This window comes from Mixophyes fleayi, chromosome 3 (assembly GCF_038048845.1).
Source record: "Mixophyes fleayi isolate aMixFle1 chromosome 3, aMixFle1.hap1, whole genome shotgun sequence".
Taxonomy (NCBI): Eukaryota; Metazoa; Chordata; class Amphibia; order Anura; family Limnodynastidae; genus Mixophyes; species Mixophyes fleayi.
In genome coordinates, this window is record NC_134404.1 from 171,114,507 (window position 1) to 171,134,054 (window position 19,548).

At 41.2% G+C, this 19,548-nt stretch overlaps 1 protein-coding gene across 5 annotated transcripts in view; it reads left to right on the forward strand.

The window, feature by feature from the left end:
- The window catches only part of ANKRD6 (ankyrin repeat domain 6), a 176,123-nt gene that overhangs the window by 96,610 nt on the left and 59,965 nt on the right, over positions 1-19,548 (forward strand). For all 5 annotated transcript variants that reach the window (XM_075202779.1, XM_075202775.1, XM_075202778.1 and 2 more), the window contains one exon: positions 10,161-10,259. In XM_075202779.1, coding sequence (XP_075058880.1) covers positions 10,161-10,259 — 99 coding nt within the window. The remainder of the gene's footprint in view (positions 1-10,160; positions 10,260-19,548) is intronic.

Genomic DNA, 19,548 nt, shown 5'->3' on the forward strand with positions numbered 1-19,548 from the left:
AAAAAAAAAAAATATATAATAATTATAACCAAATTTGCAAAACCAATCCAGCATTATAAGTCCATTGGTACTGCAATATTACCAAGTTCACACATTCAGCAGTAAAAGTCCAGTGGTACTGCAATATTACAAAGTTTACACATTCTGCAGTATCAGTCCAGTGGTGCTGTGTCCTGTGCTCTGTCCTGCTGAGTTCCGTAGTGCTGCTGGGTCCTGTGCCGTGTCCTGTTCAGTCCAGTGGTGCTGTGTCCTGTGCTCTGTGCTTCTAAGGGCATAGTTATTTCCCCATTATTCCCAAGTTTGTAAAAAATAAAAAAAAAGTAAAAAAAAATAAAAAATTAAAAAAAAAAAAAATATATATAATAATTATAACCAAATTTGCAAAACCAATCCAGCATTATAAGTCCATTGGTACTGCAATATTACCAAGTTCACACATTCAGCAGTAAAAGTCCAGTGGTACTGCAATATTACAAAGTTTACACATTCTGCAGTATCAGTCCAGTGGTGCTGTGTCCTGTGCTCTGTCCTGCTGAGTTCCGTAGTGCTGCTGGGTCCTGTGCCGTGTCCTGTTCAGTCCAGTGGTGCTGTGTCCTGTGCTCTGTGCTTCTAAGGGCATAGTTATTTCCCCATTATTCCCAAGTTTGTAAAAAATAAAAAAAAAGTAAAAAAAAATAAAAAATTTAAAAAAAAAAAAATATATATAATAATTATAACCAAATTTGCAAAACCAATCCAGCATTATAAGTCCATTGGTACTGCAATATTACCAAGTTCACACATTCTGCAGTATCTTGTGCTACATATAATGGAGACCAAAAATTTGGAGGATAAAGTAGGGAAAGATCAAGACCCACTTCCTCCTAATGCTGAAGCTGCTGCCACTAGTCATGACATAGACGATGAAATGCCATCAACGTCGTCTTCCAAGCCCGATGCCCAATCTCGTAGTACCGGGCATGTAAAATCCAAAAAGCCCAAGTTAAGAAAAAGTAGCAAAAAGAGAAACTTAAAATCATCTGAGGAGAAACGTAAAGTTGCCAATATGCCATTTACGACACGGAGTGGCAAGGAACGGCTTAGGCCCTGGCCCGTGTTCATGACTAGTGGTTCAGCTTCACCCACGGATCTTAGCCCTCCTCCTCCTCCCCCCCCCTACAAAAAATTGAAGAGAGTTATGCTGTCAGCAACAAAACAGCAAACAACTCTGCCTTCTAAAGAGAAATTATCACAAATCCCCAAGGCGAGTCCAAGCGTGTTGGTGGTTGTCAAGCCTGACCTTCCCATCACTGTACGGGAAGAGGTGGCTCGGGAGGAGGCTATTGATGATGTAGCTGGCGCTGTGGAGGAACTTGATGATGAGGATGGTGATGTGGTTATTGTAAATGAGGCACCAGGGGGGGAAACAGCTGATGTCCATGGGATGAAAAAGCCCATCGTCATGCCTGGTCAGAAGACCAAAAAATGCACCTCTTCGGTCTGGAGTTATTTTTATCCAAATCCAGACAACCAATGTATGGCAATATGTAGCTTATGTAAAGCTCAAATAAGCAGGGGTAAGGATCTTGCCCACCTAGGAACATCCTCCCTTATACGTCACCTGAATAACCTTCATAGTTCAGTGGTTAGTTCAGGAACTGGGGCTAGGACCCTCATCGGTACAGGGACACCTAAATCCCGTGGTCCAGTTGGATACACACCAGCAACACCCTCCTCGTCAACTTCCTCCACAATCTCCATCAGATTCAGTCCTGCAGCCCAAGTCACCAGCCAGACTGAGTCCTCCTCAATACGGGATTCATCCGAGGAATCCTGCAGCGGTACGCCTACTACTGCCACTGCTGCTGTTGCTGCTGTTAGTCGGTCATCTTCCCAGAGGGGAAGTCGTAAGACCGCTAAGTCTTTCACCAAACAATTGACCGTCCAACAGTCGTTTGCCATGACCACCAAATACGATAGTAGTCACCCTATTGCAAAGCGTATAACTGCGGCTGTAACTGCAATGTTGGTGTTAGACGTGCGCCCGGTGTCCGCCATCAGTGGAGTGGGATTTAGAGGGTTGATGGAGGTATTGTGTCCCCGGTACCAAATCCCCTCGAGATTCCACTTCACTAGGCAGGCGATACCAAAAATGTACAGAGAAGTACGATCAAGTGTCCTCAGTGCTCTTAAAAATGCGGTTGTACCCACTGTCCACTTAACCACGGACATGTGGACAAGTGGTTCTGGGCAAACGAAGGACTATATGACTGTGACAGCCCACTGGGTAGATGCATCCCCTTCCGCAGCAACAGCAACAGCTGCATCAGTAGCAGCATCTACAAAATGGCTGCTCATGCAAAGGCAGGCAACATTGTGCATTACAGGCTTTAATAAGAGGCACAACGCTGCCAACATATTAGAGAAAATGAGGGAAATTATCTCCCAGTGGCTTACCCCACTTAGACTCTCATGGGGATTTGTGGTGTCAGACAATGCCAGTAACATTGTGCGGGCATTAAATATGGGCAATTTCCAGCACGTCCCATGTTTTGCCCACACCATTAATTTGGTGGTGCAGCATTACCTCAAGAGTGACAGGGGTGTGCAGGAGATGCTTGCGGTGGCCCGCAAAATTGCTGGACACTTTCGGCATTCAGCCAGTGCCTACCGCAGACTAGAGGCACATCAGAAAAGCTTGAACCTGCCCTGCCATCACCTCAAACAAGAGGTTGTGACGCGCTGGAACTCCACCCTCTATATGCTGCAGAGGATGGAGGAGCAGCAAAAGGCCATTCAGGCCTACACAGCCACCTACGACATAGGCAAAGGAGTGGGGATGCGCCTGAGTCAAGCGCAGTGGAGACTGATTTCCGTGTTGTGCAAGGTTCTGCAGCCATTTGAACTTGCCACACGAGAAGTCAGTTCCGACACTGCCAGCTTGAGTCAGGTCATTCCCCTGATCAGGCTGTTGCAGAAGCAGCTGGAGAAAGTGAGGGAGGAGCTGGTAAGCCATTGCGATTACAGCAAGCATGTAGCTCTTGTGGATGTAGCCCTTCGTACGCTTTGCCAGGATCCGAGGGTGGTCACTCTTTTAAAGTCAGAGGAATACATTCTGGCCACCGTGCTCGATCCTCGGTTTAAAGCGTATGTTGTGTCTCTGTTTCCGGCGGACACAAATCTACAGCGGTGCAAAGACCTGCTGGTCAGGAGATTGTCCTCTGAAGAGGACCGTGACATGCCAACAGCTCCACCCTCATTTTCTTCCACATCTATGGCTGCGAGGAAAAAGCTCAGTTTTCCCAAAAGAGGCACTGGCGGGGATGCTGATAACATCTGGTCCGGACTGAAGGACCTGCCAACCATTGCAGACATGTCTACTCTCGCTGCATTGGATGCTGTCACAATAGAAAAAATTGTGGATGATTACTTTGCTGACACCATCCAAGTAGACATGTCAGACAGTCCATATTGTTACTGGCAGGAAAAAAAGGCAGTTTGGAAGCCCCTGTACAAACTGGCTCTATTTTACCTGAGTTGTCCCCCCTCCAGTGTGTACTCGGAAAGAGTTTTTAGTGCAGCGGGGAACCTGGTCAGTGAGCGGCGAAGGAGGTTGCTTCCTCACAACGTTGAAAAAATGATGTTTATAAAAATGAATAATCAATTCCTCAATGAAGTACAGCACTGCCCTCCAGATACTACAGAGGGACCTGTGGTTGTGGAGTCCAGCGGGGACGAATTGATAATGTGTGATGAGGAGGAAGTAGACACTGTAGGGGGAGAGGAATCAGAGGTTGAGGATGAGGACGACATCTTGCCTCAGTAGAGCCTGTTTAGTCTGTACAGGGAGAGATGAATAGCTTTTTTGGTGTGGGGGCCCAAACAAACCAATCATTTCAGTCAAAGTTGTTTGGTAGGCCCTGTCGCTGAAATGATTGGTTTGTTAAAGTGTGCATGTCCTATTTCAACAGCAGACCTCTCAACTGCAGCTCATCCCTCCTCTGCGGGGATAATGTCTCCTGTGCTCTGACACGTCACTCTGTGTACTCTCAGCCTCAGGATCTGACACTACAGCTACCATGCCTCTTGTAGCAGCCCTCACTCCAGGGCCTCTTCCATGTGCAGTGTCCCCCTCTCTCTTGGGTTCACTATAGTGGCATGGAGTTCTCCCCCTCATCCAGGGCACACATTCCTTGCCCTGGCTCAGTCACCACGCTCAGACTTCCAGGCAATGCTGGGGGAGCCTGGGAGCTTCCACCCCAGGTCCCCAGCTACAACTCTCCTCTCCTGTGTCTTCTCTCTCTTTCTGACACTTGAAAGATCGTGCCTTTAAATGAAAAAGTCAGTCTTGATTGCACGACTATGTGCAAGTGCAACAGGGACATTTTTTTGGGTTTACAAAGTCAAACAGTAACACTACGACCCTGTCTGTCTGGGGTCTGTCAATGACGAATTGTCTGGAGCATGTTTTGAGGAGGTATTGTGGCCCCGGTATCAAATTGGGTACCGGGGCCACCCCACTATGCAGTCCAGATACTTGTTTGGTGGAATTCCGACACGTGGAGGGTTTTTTAATTATATTGTGGCCTCGGTACCAAATTGTGTACCGGGGCCACCACACTACGCAGTCAAGATACTTGTTTGGTGGAATTCTGACACGTGGAGGGTGTATTTATTTTATTGTGGCCTCGGTACCAAATTGTGTACCGGGGCCACCACACTACGCAGTCAAGATAGATAGATGCGTATCATAGATAAAGTACATTCAGTGGTGTGGGGCAAATTGAAAAATATTCAAAATGCACTGACATTATCAAAAACAAGAGGTTGTCACATGCTAAAACTCCAACATGTATATGATGGAGAGGATGGAGGAGCAGCCGTATGTGTAGTGTAATGCAGACCTGTTGAAGGTTTTTTATATATTTTATTGTGGTGCCCAGTGCCCACTCCTCTACGCAGTCCAGGTACATTTATTGGTGCGAATCAAACCAGTTGATGGTTTTCTTATTATATATATTGTGGTGACCCACTCCTCTACGCAGTCCAGGTACATTTATTGGTGCGATTCATAAAAGTTCAGGGTTTTTAAGATATTGTGGTGACCCACTCCTCTACGCAGTCCAGGTACATTTATTGGTGCGAATCAAACAAGTTGATGGTTTTCTTATTATATATATTGTGGTGACCCACTCCTCTACGCAGTCCAGGTACATTTATTGGTGCGATTCATAAAAGTTCAGGGTTTTTAATATATTGTGGTGACCCACTCCTCTACGCAGTCCAGGTACATTTATTGGTGCGAATCAAACCAGTTGATGGTTTTCTTATTATATATATTGTGGTGACCCACTCCTCTACGCAGTCCAGGTACATTTATTGGTGCGATTCATAAAAGTTCAGGGTTTTTAATATATTGTGGTGACCCACTCCTCTACGCAGTCCAGGTACAATTATTGGTGCGAATCATAAAAGTTCAGGGTTTTTAATATATATTGTGGTGACCCACTCCTCTACGCAGTCCAGAAAGATACCTTGTTGCAACGTTTTGGACTAATAACTATATTGTGAGGTGTTCAGAATACACTGTAAATTAGTGGAAATGCTTGTTATTGAATGTTATTGAGGTTAATAATAGCCTAGGAGTGAAAATAAGCCCAAAAACTTGATTTTTAAACTTTTTATGTTTTTTTCAAAAAAAATCCGAATCCAATACCTTAAATCCGAACCGAGACCTTTCGTCAAGTGTTTTGCGAGACAAATCCGAACCTCAAAAATAACGAAAATCCGGATCCAAAACACAAAACACGAGACCTCAAAAGTCGCCGGTGCACATCCCTAGTTTGCTGTTGGTTAGATTGAAGCTAGTGTCATTATAATTATATGGTTGTTCTAAATCGAACCTTATATAATAAAAAATGATTCAGTTACCAGAGTACTGATAATGAGTCCTGCTGTGTACCAGTATGTTATTACAGTGGACATGTTGATTTGTAGACCTTGAGAGTACAAGGTGGACTGGGCAATATAAAAACAGAGATTAGTTAGCATGTTAATTAATAGATAAAATCAAGAAGTAAAACTCAAAATCTTTAGTCATATTTAGTGGTGGGGGGGCATTAACATTATTTTTAATCATCAGAAACTATGGGGCTTAATAAAGTGCCAGAATTGCATTTATTTGCATTCCAGCACAAATTAAGCCCCGTTGGTTAGTGAGTAACATTAAAAAGATGTCCTGTTTGAAGATGGATTAGCCCGTCCAATGGATTGCAGGGCTTTGGTTGCCAGAAATACCTTTAACAAGGTCACACATTTTGTTTCATTACACCCTTGGCAAAGAAATTTTATATTATCATCATCATCATCATCATCATCATCATCATTTATTTATTTATATAGCGCCAACATATTCCGTAGCGCTTTACAATTGGGGACAAACGTAATAAACTAATAAACAAACTGGGTAAAACAGACAAAGAGGTGAGAAGGCCCTGCTCGCAAGCTTACAATCTATGGGACAATGGGAGATTGACACATGAGGTTAAGTATACATTTTGCATCTTGGCCCAGCCAGACTGCAAAGGTAAGGTGACTCATAAGCTAAATGATCCTGTCACACAACAATGTTGGTCCGGGGGTAGTTGTCTTGTGTGACATTGTGTAACAGGCTAAAGGTAGTGAGGTTAAGATGGTGGTTGAGGAATATTATAAGCTTGTCTGAATAGGTAGGTTTTCAGAGAACGCTTGAAAGTTTGTAGAACAGAGGAGAGTCTTATTGTGCGAGGGAGAGAGTTCCATAGAGTGGGTGCAGCCCGAAAAAAGTCCTGTAACCGGGAATGGGAGGATGTAATGAGGGTGGATGAGAGACGCAGATCTTTTGCAGAACGGAGTTGCCGAGTTGGGAGATATTTTGAGACAAGAGAGGAGATGTATGTTGGTGCAGCTTTGTTGATGGCCTTGTAGGTTAGTAAAAGTATTTTATATTGGATTCGGTAGAAGACAGGCAGCCAGTGTAGAGACATACAGAGTGATTCAACAGAGGAATAGCTATTTGCAAGGAAAATCAGTCTTGCCGAAGCATGCAAAATAGATTTTAGGGGTTTGAGTCTGTTTTTGGGAAGACCAGTAAGGAGGGAATTGCAATAGTCAATGCGGGAGATGATTAGTGCATGAATTAAGGTTTTAGCAGTGTCTTGTGTGAGATATGTGCGGATTCTGGAAATGTTCTTTAGATGTATGTAACATGATTTAGATATAGAGTCAATGTGGGGAACAAAGGATAGGCGTGAAGGTGTGAATCAAGGATTACACCTAGGCAGCGAGCTTGTGGGGTGGGATTTATGGTCATGTTATCAACAGAGATAGAAATGTCAGGTATGCTCTTGTTGGCGGGTGGGAATATTATTAACTCTGTTTTAGAAAGATTAAGTTTGAGTTGACGAGAGGACATCCAAGATGAAATGGCAGAAAGACAGTCAGTTACACGGAACAAGACAGATGTCGAGATATCAGGAGAGGATAGATAGATTTGGGTATCATCCACATAGAGATGATACTGAAAGCCAACGGAACTTATTAGATTTCCAAGAGAAGCGGTATAGATAGAGAACAGCAGAGGACCTAGCACCGAGCCTTGTGGTACTCCAACTGATAGGGGAAGCGGAGCAGAGGTGGCTCCAGAGAAATTAACAGTGAAAGAGCGATTAGAGAGGTAAGATGAGAACCAGGATAGAACTGTGTCTTGAAGACCTAGGGATTGCAGCGTTTGTATGAGAAGAGAGTGGTCAACGGTGTCAAATGCAGCCGAGAGATCAAGGAGAATTAGGAGAGAGTAATGGCGTTCAGTCTTAGCAGTGATCAGATCATTAACAACCTTGGTCAGCGCAGTCTCTGTGGAGTGTTGAGAACGAAAGCCAGACTGAAGAGGATCCAACAGGTTGTTTGCGGAAAGATTATGCTGTGTGCAAGAATAACCCCAGCAGTATACAGGTTAATGAGACAAACAATGACAAATGTTTTCTAAATCATTTCCAGGAACCAATGCATTTCCAGATAGGTCTGTGATTTTGTATGTGGGAAGCTAGATGCACACTACAGGTTTTACACCTGATTATCGCACCTATCACACAATAAATGACCGTTAGGTTCAATATTGCATTAGTGTGTATGCTCCCGCGATTGTTTTATCATACCAAAGTACATTGTATCGTTTCATTTGATTTTATAAACAGACTAAAAATTGTTATGAACGATGGAACGAAGTCTGGCAAACTCTTAAGTGTGTATGCACTCACCACCAGCAGTGTTGGCAGATCTCCATAGAGTTTACTGAGTCATGATCTTTTCAGCAGATGGTTATGACAGATGAGAAGTACATATCTGAAGGTAAATAGTGTAAAACGTGTATAGTGTGTACTCATGAATCGGCATGCTGATCGAAACTTTCATACGTTGGTAAAATCGTTAAAGATATTGCACCAGGAGAAATTTTCTGTAGTGTGTACCCAGCTTAGCAGCAATCAGGAGGGGAAGGGAATCAGGGGCAGTAGATGGTTAGTGATAAGCATATTATAATCCTTACAGTGGGAGTCAGTCTGTCAGTATTAGTAGAACAAATGGCTCCAGTATTGTGAACTGGAACATTGTTTCTTCAGGACTTCAAAACCTGCATTAATCCAGAAGTGAATTATTAGCATACGTGTGTATGTTTAATTACAAACGTGTGTTTAGTGGCCTTCCAATATATATATTGGGTCTACCAAGCTTCCGGTCAATACAACTTGATTGGCACTTATCTTTCTTTGCTATAAGCAGAGTAAGCGAGCTAGAAGTCCGAAATATTAGATTGTCAAATCACATCCTTTTTTAAATCGGAGAAGTGAAGTTAAAAATAAACTAATAGCCATAATGGAACTTGCAGTGGAACAGAATTTGACATGGCAGATATAACAAACAATAATAAATATAATAATACTATTTGCACTAATCCACTTATACTGATCAGGATGTATACCTAAATCTGCTCTGTGTGCCACATTTAATTCACTCATACCTTATTGCTCTGTGTGTCTGTTCATAGCCGTGTTGATATTTTAACTTCACTGTGTTTATTGTATTGTCCTGTATGCTATGTTCTGTTTTGTGCTATGGTTTCTGTACGGCACTGTGGACCCTTCGGGTCGCCCTATAAATAAAGGCTAATAATCCAAGGCTTTACATTTTATAACCACTAGCAAGCAGATGCTCAGTTAAAGGAAAAAAGCCGTTGCCAACTGGTAAGATGCATATCGTGGCTGCCAAAAAGGCGTATTTGAAATGTATATGTTTCAAAACAGGCTGTACATTTTCAGCACTGTGGCATAGCGGGCTTGGGTGTCTGACCAGACCCCTATCTGTATGGAGTTTGTAAGTTCTTCCTGCGTTTGTTTGGGAGCTCCCGTTTCCTCCCACACTTTAGTCCTTCTGACTAAATGAACCCAAGTGTCATATTAAAAGTTCTGAGTCATAGCAAAAATTTCTGCGTACCAGATACATAAAATAAGTTGGCCTAGCTGTGGATGGGGTTATCATTACTGGTTCTCCTTACTGGTGACAATATCTCCTTTTATGGTTCAGTTACTCTTAAATCCCCAATATATCGTAGAATAGAAAAGGAAGCATATATAGTGTAGTAGTTAAAACATCAACTTTAATATGATGAAAATGTATGTACATTATATACAGGAAACATATTCTTATCTGGAGAGTATCCTCAGGGGTATTTCCCCTCTCTTAGTCTAGGAGTTCTGCTATTCTTATTTGCCCTATGGAGAAGTCACCATTGTGTAATGTAAAAGAAAAATAAATCTTGTAGGGATAACAGTCCAGTTATTCCAAAAGAGCCTGGTGTGTCTGAATAATGTGGCTCCAGTAATGAGGTGGGCACATTACTTTGAGATACCTCTTGTTGGATGATAGCTGTAGTAGTTCACAAACAAAATCCTGAAAGTTTGTGATTGTTCATGCCTCCATTGATTAATACAAGTGCCGAGGGTCTACCTGCACCTGCTGGGAGCCTTCCTTTTTTCACTTTAGTAGTAAGTAATGCTAATTTATCCACATGACAAAATTGATATATCCCTGTTACATAGTGAAGTTTCGATCTAAAAATAGTATATTCTTTTTTTTTCTTTCTGCAGCATGGACGAACCCCATTACACCTTGCAGCCAATAAAGGACATCTTAATGTGGTCCAAATCTTGTTAAAAGCCGGCTGTGACCTGGATATTCAGGACGATGTAAGTAAATAAATCTACTTTTAGTGTGTTACTGGTGTCCATAATAATAATTATAATTAATAATAATAAAGTACTACAGACTGTTCACATTCAACACCCTTGGCATAAGAATAAGATGTAGCTTGGTAAAGCTGCAATGTATGCTATTAATATTAAATAACTGAATGGCGAAAAAACTATAGTCTGACTCAATCTGATGACAATGAAACTGCAATTTCAAAGGAATAGGAAATATATTGAAAACCTTCATTGGCAGCATATGGAAATCTGTAGAGTGAAAAGTGAAAGATTGGGTGAAAGACAAAATGGACCCAAGTGTCTGTGTAGTAGGGAATTTAGATTGTAAGAACCACTGGGGCGGGGACTGATGTGACTGAAGTACAGCAAGAAGCTCAGCTGGGTAAACACTGTTTCCCATTGTGAAACTGCAGGCGATCTTCAGCTGTAGTCACCTGAGTGTACAGCGGTCACAAAACTGCGTACAGTACCTGTTGCCTTTCTGATTTTTAAGCCAGATGGTAGCTAATGAGACTGGACTGGCAGTGCTACTGGACTCTACAGGCCATCCTCAGATTCTGCAGCACATGCAGCTGTATTATAACATCCATGCATGCTACCAGTTTTGATTTTTGGCAAACAAACGGTGTGTGACCTACTGGGAAATAGCATGGTGTCACCCAAAATGAGCACAGTTTGGGAGGAAGTGGGCATGGTTTAAGAGAATATGGGGCATTCATTGATTTTTCCAGCACTCACCCGATCCTGTGGGCTTGACAAAGGGTTAATCAAACAAAACCACCTAGTCTATAAATGAATCTAAACACCCTTTAATTGTTCCTCCACTCCCTTTCTTCCAATGCCTGTTGTCACCTTGCTCACCTATTTAACCTCTCTCTCTTCACTGGTATCTTCCCCTCGGCCTTCAAGCATGCTCTTATCTCTCCTATTCTCAAGAAACCTTTCCTCGAACAATGCTCTTTTTCCAATTATCACCCCATATCTCTGCCTCCCTTTGCTTCCAAAATTCTCGAATAACTTGTCTTCAATCGTCTGACCCACTATCTCTCTTCCCTCTCTTTTTCTTATTGACCCTCTCCAGTCTGGCTTCCGTCCCCTTCACTCAACTGAAACTGCCCTCACTAAAGTAAAAAATGACTTGCTCTCAGCTAAGTCCAATGGTCACTTCTCCCTTCTCGTACTCCTTGACCTCTCTGCTGCTTTTGACACCGTCGATCATTCTCTTGTTTTCACCACCCTTCATTCCATAGGTCTTTGTTAAACAGCGCTCTCCTGGTTTGCCTCCTACCTTTCTGACCGCTTTTTTAGTGTGTCTGTTTCTGGCTCTTCCCATCCCCTCTTCTCCTTTCTATTGGTGTCCCACAAGGCTCTGTCCTTGGCCCTCTGCTCTTCTCTCTCTACACAACCTCTCTTGGCAAACTCATTCAATCATTTGGCCTCCAATACCACCTCTATGCTGATGACACGCAAATCTATCTTTTCTCCCCTGACCTCTCCCCCGCTGTCCTAACCCAGGTATCTAGCTGTCTCTCTGCTGTAACTACCTGGATGTCACAGCGCTTCCTGAAACTTAACATCTCCAAATCCAAGCTCATCATCTTTCCTCCTGCAAATGTTGCTATTCCTCCCAATATCTCCCTCTTGGTTGACAACATCATTCTTTCTCCTGTCGCCCAAGCCCGCTACCTTGGAGTAACCCTTGATTCAGCCCTCGGCTTTACCCATCATATCCAGTCCCTCACCAAATCCTGCACTCACTTACAAAGCCCTTACCAACACTTCTCCCCCTGACATCTCTGACCTTTTCTCGAGGTACATACCTAACTGTCCACTCCGCTCTGCCACTGACCTCCACCTCAATTCACCCCTAATTACCTCCTCCCATGCTCACCTCCAAGACTTCAGCCATGCTGCCTCTAATCTTTGGAACTCCCTACCCCATCTGACTCGACTCTCCAACAACCTTCAGTCTTTCAAACGATCCCTCAAAACTCACCTTATCAAGCTCGCCTATCGTACCACCTTCTAACCATTATATCCATCACCTCTTCTTCCTCGTCTCCCATCTAAATTTTTTCTCCCAGTTGGTCCTATTGCCTCTCACCACCCCTCCCTTTAGAATGTAAGCCCTCACGGGCAGTGTCCTCTCTATCTATTGTCCCACGTCTGTCTCCTGTCCCTCGTACATCCTGTCACGTCTTTTGCTGCACTCTGTGCGAGTCCCCATTGCATTACTCGCACTCATCTGTGCTACTGACATGTATTACCTTATCTATTTGTTACTTGCTTCTGTATCCGGCGCTACGGAATCTGAAGCGCCTTATAAATAAATAATAGTAATAATAATAATAATCTCCTTCAGTTGCAGGAACACAGAATTTGTCGCCTTTGAAATACATCCAAACGGGTATAATCTAGCAGTGTTTTAAAAACTAAAATAAAAATACATAAGAGGAAGTCTACAATGTCAAATAGCAAATGTATGTGTGAGCCATACATCACTTACGAGGTGTTTCTGCTAATAAAATGGTCCTACTGCCAGTAATCAATTAAGAATACCAACATTGGACTCCCTCAATTTAAAATTGAGAGCAAAACTTATTAGGAAGTACCCTAGCTCTCTAGATAGGTAATACGTCCCATTGGAGGACCAGTCTTGCCCTAAGGACATACACACAGGATCATTGGAGGCAGTTTATTGTGGGGAGGTGCTTTCAAATGCACAGAAAATTAGGGTCCTGTATACTCAGGTACTTGCTAATGCTTATGTGCCCATACATACAGGGAGAACATTGACGGAAGGGTTTAATGAACCCAAATTTTATGTCCGTTCACAGTTCAGTTTGAAGGCATCTAAGCACGAAGACGTGTATAAGACCCAAGGCAGCTGCAGACCTCCTATTGTTACCTCCCCAAATAATAATATATATAGATAAAAGACAAGTTACTCAAACAATGTATAGCTATCAAAATATGCAATTAAGGGGATTGGTAACTCACTCATTCACTTATTACGCATCACCCTGTACACATGGACTACTTGTGCTGTATAGACAACAAACATTGTGTCGCTTTGTTTAATTTGTGCTTGGAACGCTGCCAAGGTATTTGGGCACGTTCCTCTGTTTCTAGCTGGAATGCAGTAAGTGTGCCTGTTTAGATCAACCTGATGTGTCTGTCTTTGATTTTTGATATGTTGATGATATTTAAATTTTAACAAGTAAGTGGACCTCAGTGGCATATTTACAGGCCCCTTATGTTCCACCACATTCCCTATTAACCCCATCTCTATTCATGGATGTTTCCATGCAGCTGCTCTCCTTTTGTGGGGTATATGAAATGTAGCTCCTTGTCTTGTCTCTTGTGTGTTCCCCTTCTGCCGACCTTTCACTGATCCCCTTGAATTGTCTTCCACCCATCACCTGCATCTCTTATCTGCCCTGCTCTACCCTGTCCTTGTCATTTGTTAAAAACATCTGCCCAAGGTTAGGCATATTCCTGACAATGCATAGATGACAAATTATTCCATGTAGGGCATGTCTCAGCTGAATGCTCTTCTGTTGCATTCCAAAAATAACATAGTTGTAAACTATCCCTACTTTCCTGGGTCAATGCCTTGTTTATAGTTTTATCCAGTCCCCCAATATCATTTCTCTGGTTATGTTTGCTGTATGCCGTCAAGTATCAGCAGTGCAAGTTAGTCCATGTTATCCGTGCACACATATTGTGTCACCACCTCCTATCAAAAGGAACAAAAGCATGCTCCTCTTATAATCACTGTCTTTTGGATTACCAACATTACCACCATTGGAATTAATAAAAAAATAGAGCAATGCACTACAAAAGAAATTGAAATGGATTTTGTGCTGCTCCTCCACATTGTTTGTGGTTTGCAAATGAGTCTCAATGTCTACAGATGCACGTGTCCAACAGAAAAGAGCCCCTGGAAACATGTTTCAGGCATTGACCTTTATGAAAAACTGTACAGCGTGTTACACCAAGAATAATAGTACTGTAATGTTTGGCAGACTTCAAAAAAAGAGTAATACTTGATATCACCCATAACGAGATAACGTCTACACTTCTTAAACTTTCGCTTTCTATTTGATTGGTACATTTGCATATTCAGAGTATTTTAAATTATTTGATTTTGACTGACCTCTTGTGGCCTGGAGAAGGAATCTTTGTGAGGATGTAAATAAGACAACTTTTAGCATACACTCCGCATCATTGTACTTTAGGACAAGGAAAATTAAGCAGTCACATACACACCAATCCACGAATCAGAAAACTCAGAAACCAGTCAGAACATTAAGTAAATATTTTTAAATAAATATGCTTAAAACATCTCTTAGCTAAAAGATTAGAGATTGGGCATATAAATGAAATGAGAATTTCTGAAGGCAAATGTGGAATATATACATGGAATAAAAAATATATGAAAAGTATGCACAAGATAAAAGAGCAATAACTTATGGAAAAGTGATATAAAACTGGAAATTTGCACCCTGTATACTTCACTTCTAAATATCAAGAGTTACCTTAATATCTTACCATCATCATTAGCTACCCACTCATCCCCAGTTATTTACCCTCCCCAGCGTCACTCTTCCAAGCCTCCTCACAACTGCAGAAATATCAACTCTAATGATCTTCAACAGTTTCCACCTCTCTCCGACACCTTCTCTCCCCAATTTCTACATTCTTCTCCCCTGATTGGGCAGTACCGCATTATCACCAGATCATAGCAACTGCCCTTGATCAAGTGGCTCCAGCGACACTACATACTCCACATAGACTTCATTGCCAACAATGGCACACTAAAGTAACACAAACTCTACAAAACCTTTCTCGTAAAGCAGAACGTCACTGGCGTAAATGTTGTACCTCTAATGATTTCATCACATATACTGGTATCCACCACTCCTGTAGAAATTCTCTGGACATTGCAAAAGAAACATTTACAATCTCTCATCTATGCTCAAGCTTCTAACCCCAAACGCCTTTTTAGCATATTTAAATCTCTTCTCAATCCCCCCACCCCAAACCCTCCGACTAGCATCAGTGCCCAGGATCTTGCTTCCTATTTCAAGGACAAAATAGATAAGATCAGACTTGAAATGGTATCATCTCCCTCAACAAGCAATCCGCTCAAATCCTTTGTAACACCCTCTGACACTCTTTATTTGATCCCACATATGAAGAGGAAGTTTCTACTCTCTTCATCTTCCTACTCTACCTCCTGTCCTCTTGATCCCATTCCCTAACAAATTGGTAGGTCCCTGTCTCCTGTGCTTATTCCACCTCTAACTAAAATCTGTAATCTCTCTCTCTCTACTGGTATTTTTCCATCACTATTCAAGCATGCAGGGATTACTCCTATTTATAAAAAAAAAACTAAATTCTGACCCAAACTCACTCTCATATTACCGCCCCATCTCTCGGCTCCCATGCCCCTCCAAGCTTCTCGAGAGAATTGCCTACACTCGCCTCACACACTTTCTTACAGGAAACAACCTATTAGATTCTCTTCAGTCAGGCTTTTTACTTTCAACACTCCACAGAGACTGAGCTGACCAAGGTTGTCAATGATTTGATCATAGCAAAAAGTGAAAGCCATTACTCTCTTCTAATTCTCCTGGATCTCTCTGCTGCATTTGACACTGTTGACCACTCTCTCCTCATACAAACGCTACAATCCCTAGGTCTTGAAGGCACTGTCCTTTCCTGGTTCTCATCCTACCTATCTAATCACTCTTTCAGTGTTAATTTCTCTGGATCCACCTCTGCTCCGCTTCCTTTATCAGTTGGAGAACCACAAGGCTCAGTCCTAGGTCCTCTGCTATTCTCTATCTACATCACTTCTCTTGGAAAACTAATAAGTTCCTTTGGATTTCAGTATCATCTCAATGCGGATGATACACAAATGTATCTATCCTCTTCTGATCTCTCACCATCTGTGTTGTCCCACGTTACTGACTGTCTCTCTGCCATTTCATCTTGGATGTCTTCCCGCCAACTCAAACTCAATCTTTCAAAAACTGAATTAATAATAATCCTACCCAAAAACAGAAGCTTCCAGCCTGACATTTCTATTTCTGTTGATAACATGACCATAAATCCCATCCCGCAAGCTCGCTGCCTAGGTGTAATCCTTGACTCCCAACTATCGTTTATTCCCCACATTGACTCTATATCTAAATCATGTTACATACATCTAAAGAACATTTCCAGAATACGCACATATCTCACACAAGACACTGCTAAAAACCTTAATTCATATATTCATCATTTCCCGCATCGACTATTGCAATTCCCTCCTTACTGGTCTTCCTAAAATCAGACTTGAACTCCTGCAATCTATTTTGCACGCCACGGCTAGATTGATTTTCCTTGCAAACAGTTCTTCCTCTGCTGAGCAACTCTGTCAGTCTCTACATTTGTTGCCTGTATTTCAAGGAATCCAATATAAAATTCTTCTACTAACATACAAGGCCATCAACAAAATTGCACCGACATACATCTCCTCACTTGTCTCAAAATATGTCCCGACTCGACAGCTCCATTCTGCTCAAGATCTGCATCTCTCTTCCACTCTCATCACATCCTCCCATTCCCGGTTACAGGACTTTTTTCGGGCTGCCCCCACTTTGTGGAATTCCCTCCCTCGCACAGTAAGACTTTCCTCTAGTCTTCAAACCTTCAAGTGTTCTCTGAAAACCCACCTCTTCAGACAAGCTTATAATATTCCTCAACCAGCATCTTAATCTCCCTAGGTTATCCTATTACCACCCTCTACTCAGCTAACACAAGACAACAACCTTCTGACTAACATTGCTGTGTTGATAACAAAAAGAGACAGAACAGAGGTTATAACGTGGGGCACTCTAGGATACGAGGTTAATGGAGATGTATGTAATAAAAAGCAAATCTTTATTGGTATATGTTAAAATACACACATCCTAGCAGAAAGAAAGCTACGCGAAATAGTTAAAAGAAAACAAAAACAGTGAAATTAAAAGTTGCAAATCAACTGCAACAATCGCTCTATGATCAAATTCTTAGGGCTAATAAATCATATAATATGATATGATATAGATTGAAGGGTCAGTGGGCAAATATCAGGTCCTAATACAGAGGTATGTTTGTAAAAATATCTATCCTCTGTCTATCTTATCATGATAGATACCATAGACTACCAAATCAAATAGTCTCCTTTAATACAGAGCCCTAATCACTGTCCTGGTACAATTCTCAAGGACAGAGATATAGTATACTAAAATAGTATAGCTGGTATGTGTCAGTTGTATAGTATGAACACTTCCATTAGTAACAGGCTCATTATCTGTCTAAAGAAATAAGGACAATGTAAGCCATCAAACTATACTCTGTCCCAACAAAGGGATACACTTAGTAATATGATTAATTATATATAAGTCTGACAGGTTTAGAGGCTGTGCCTGCTATGGGTCCTAATATACAGGGCTAACAAAAAAATGGAAATTGTATCTGCTATCAGTTTTATCACACATGCTAATGGTTTGTCCAGAGATTAACAACTCATAAATCCTTTAATCCTGAGTCACATGAGGTATTATTCACTAAAATGTCCTCAAAGCCTCACAGTTAATAGTGTCTCCGTTATCACCTGTGACTCATAAAGGTTCAAACATTAGTGAGGCGCTCACATCTACATTTCTATGTGAGTCTAATTTGCCTGTAAACTGTCTACCACTAAGATTAGTAACACATAGCATTGGTAGTCTATCTAAATGATAGTATCTTATGTCTCAGCCCTCTGACCCTGAATTGAGAAGAAGCGCTAGTCGCTATAGTGTCCCCAGAACCCCACACATAGATATCGTTTTAATTTTGATTTTGGTAGGTCTATAAGGACTGAATATGCATAGAGCGCTATCTACATATTAGGTTTTAAGACACACAGAGCGAACGCCAATGCGCGTTTCGCTTAATTAGCTCTTTCAAGGCAACCAGATTAAAGATTAGATCAGCCTTAAATAATCCATAAGGCCAGCCCCCATAAATCACATGATAAAGTGAGCCAATCCCGTCATGAATGAGGTGACAGTGATTGCCATCAGAATGCTGCAATGGTAGGGTAAGGATAAGTTATAATCCCGCCCCTGTAATAGCGTGATTGGCTGAAAATATCTAAGTGTAGAGAATTCCTAATAACAGATATATCATACATAGGCATCATTCTAAAACATCTAAAAGAGGGAATGAAGTATTAATACAGTTAGTCTGTTCTTATAGACATGATAACCTGGATTTCAACATGATACAGATTCAATAATATAAAGCAAAAATCGATCTGATCATGGCTAATTTGGCTAAATATTGCATGGATCATGGTAAGTAAGGAGAGTTATGATACTATCCGTGGTGAAAAGTGCATTACTATTGTGACATATTGAAAATAAATAAAATAAAATATGAAAATGTTAATAAATGTTAATAAAGATTCTTTATATATAAATTATTTTTTTATTATTAATATATATCTTTTTTTATTTTTTTATTTTATTATATATTTTCTTTATATATTTTTATTTTTATATTTGTGATTTTTAATTCTTATTGTTTTTATTATATTTTTATTTTCGATTTTCAATTTTAATTTATTTCAGTGTATTATGAAAGATAATAGATTACTATTAATATTGTGTAAGTATTACTGTGATGTGTTAACTAAAAAGTGCTAAACCAACATGTGAAACAAATAATAACTAAGGGGTAAGGAAAACCCGTATACATTAAAATCAACAGTGAATAAAAATCATCACGGTAAGTATAGTTCATTACGTATTTATATATACATATGGTGTATGTTCTTCTCCTTAGATTCATAGAAATGCAGAATAGCTGTTGTAGTCGTTTAAGCCATGGGGTGACATACTTCCCATCAGGAAGATCTTTTTAGTCTCTTTTCGCAACAGTTGTCCCTGTATGTCTCCCCCTCTAAGATTTAGTGTGCTTTTTTTCCATAGCAAAAGCTTTAATCTGCTTGGGATCACTATTGTGAAAGATCATAAAGTGTCTTGCTACGGTTGTCAGAGTTTTAAAATTCTGTTGGTCCTTCAGTGCATTCTTGATATTGCCAATATGTTCAAGTAACCGTTTTTTAAAAGGACGGCTTGTCATGCCTATGTAGTTGAGTCCACATGAACAGGTCAGACAATAAATAACTCCACAGGAATTACAATTTAGAAATTCCATAATTTTCCATATTTATCCACATACTGTTTAG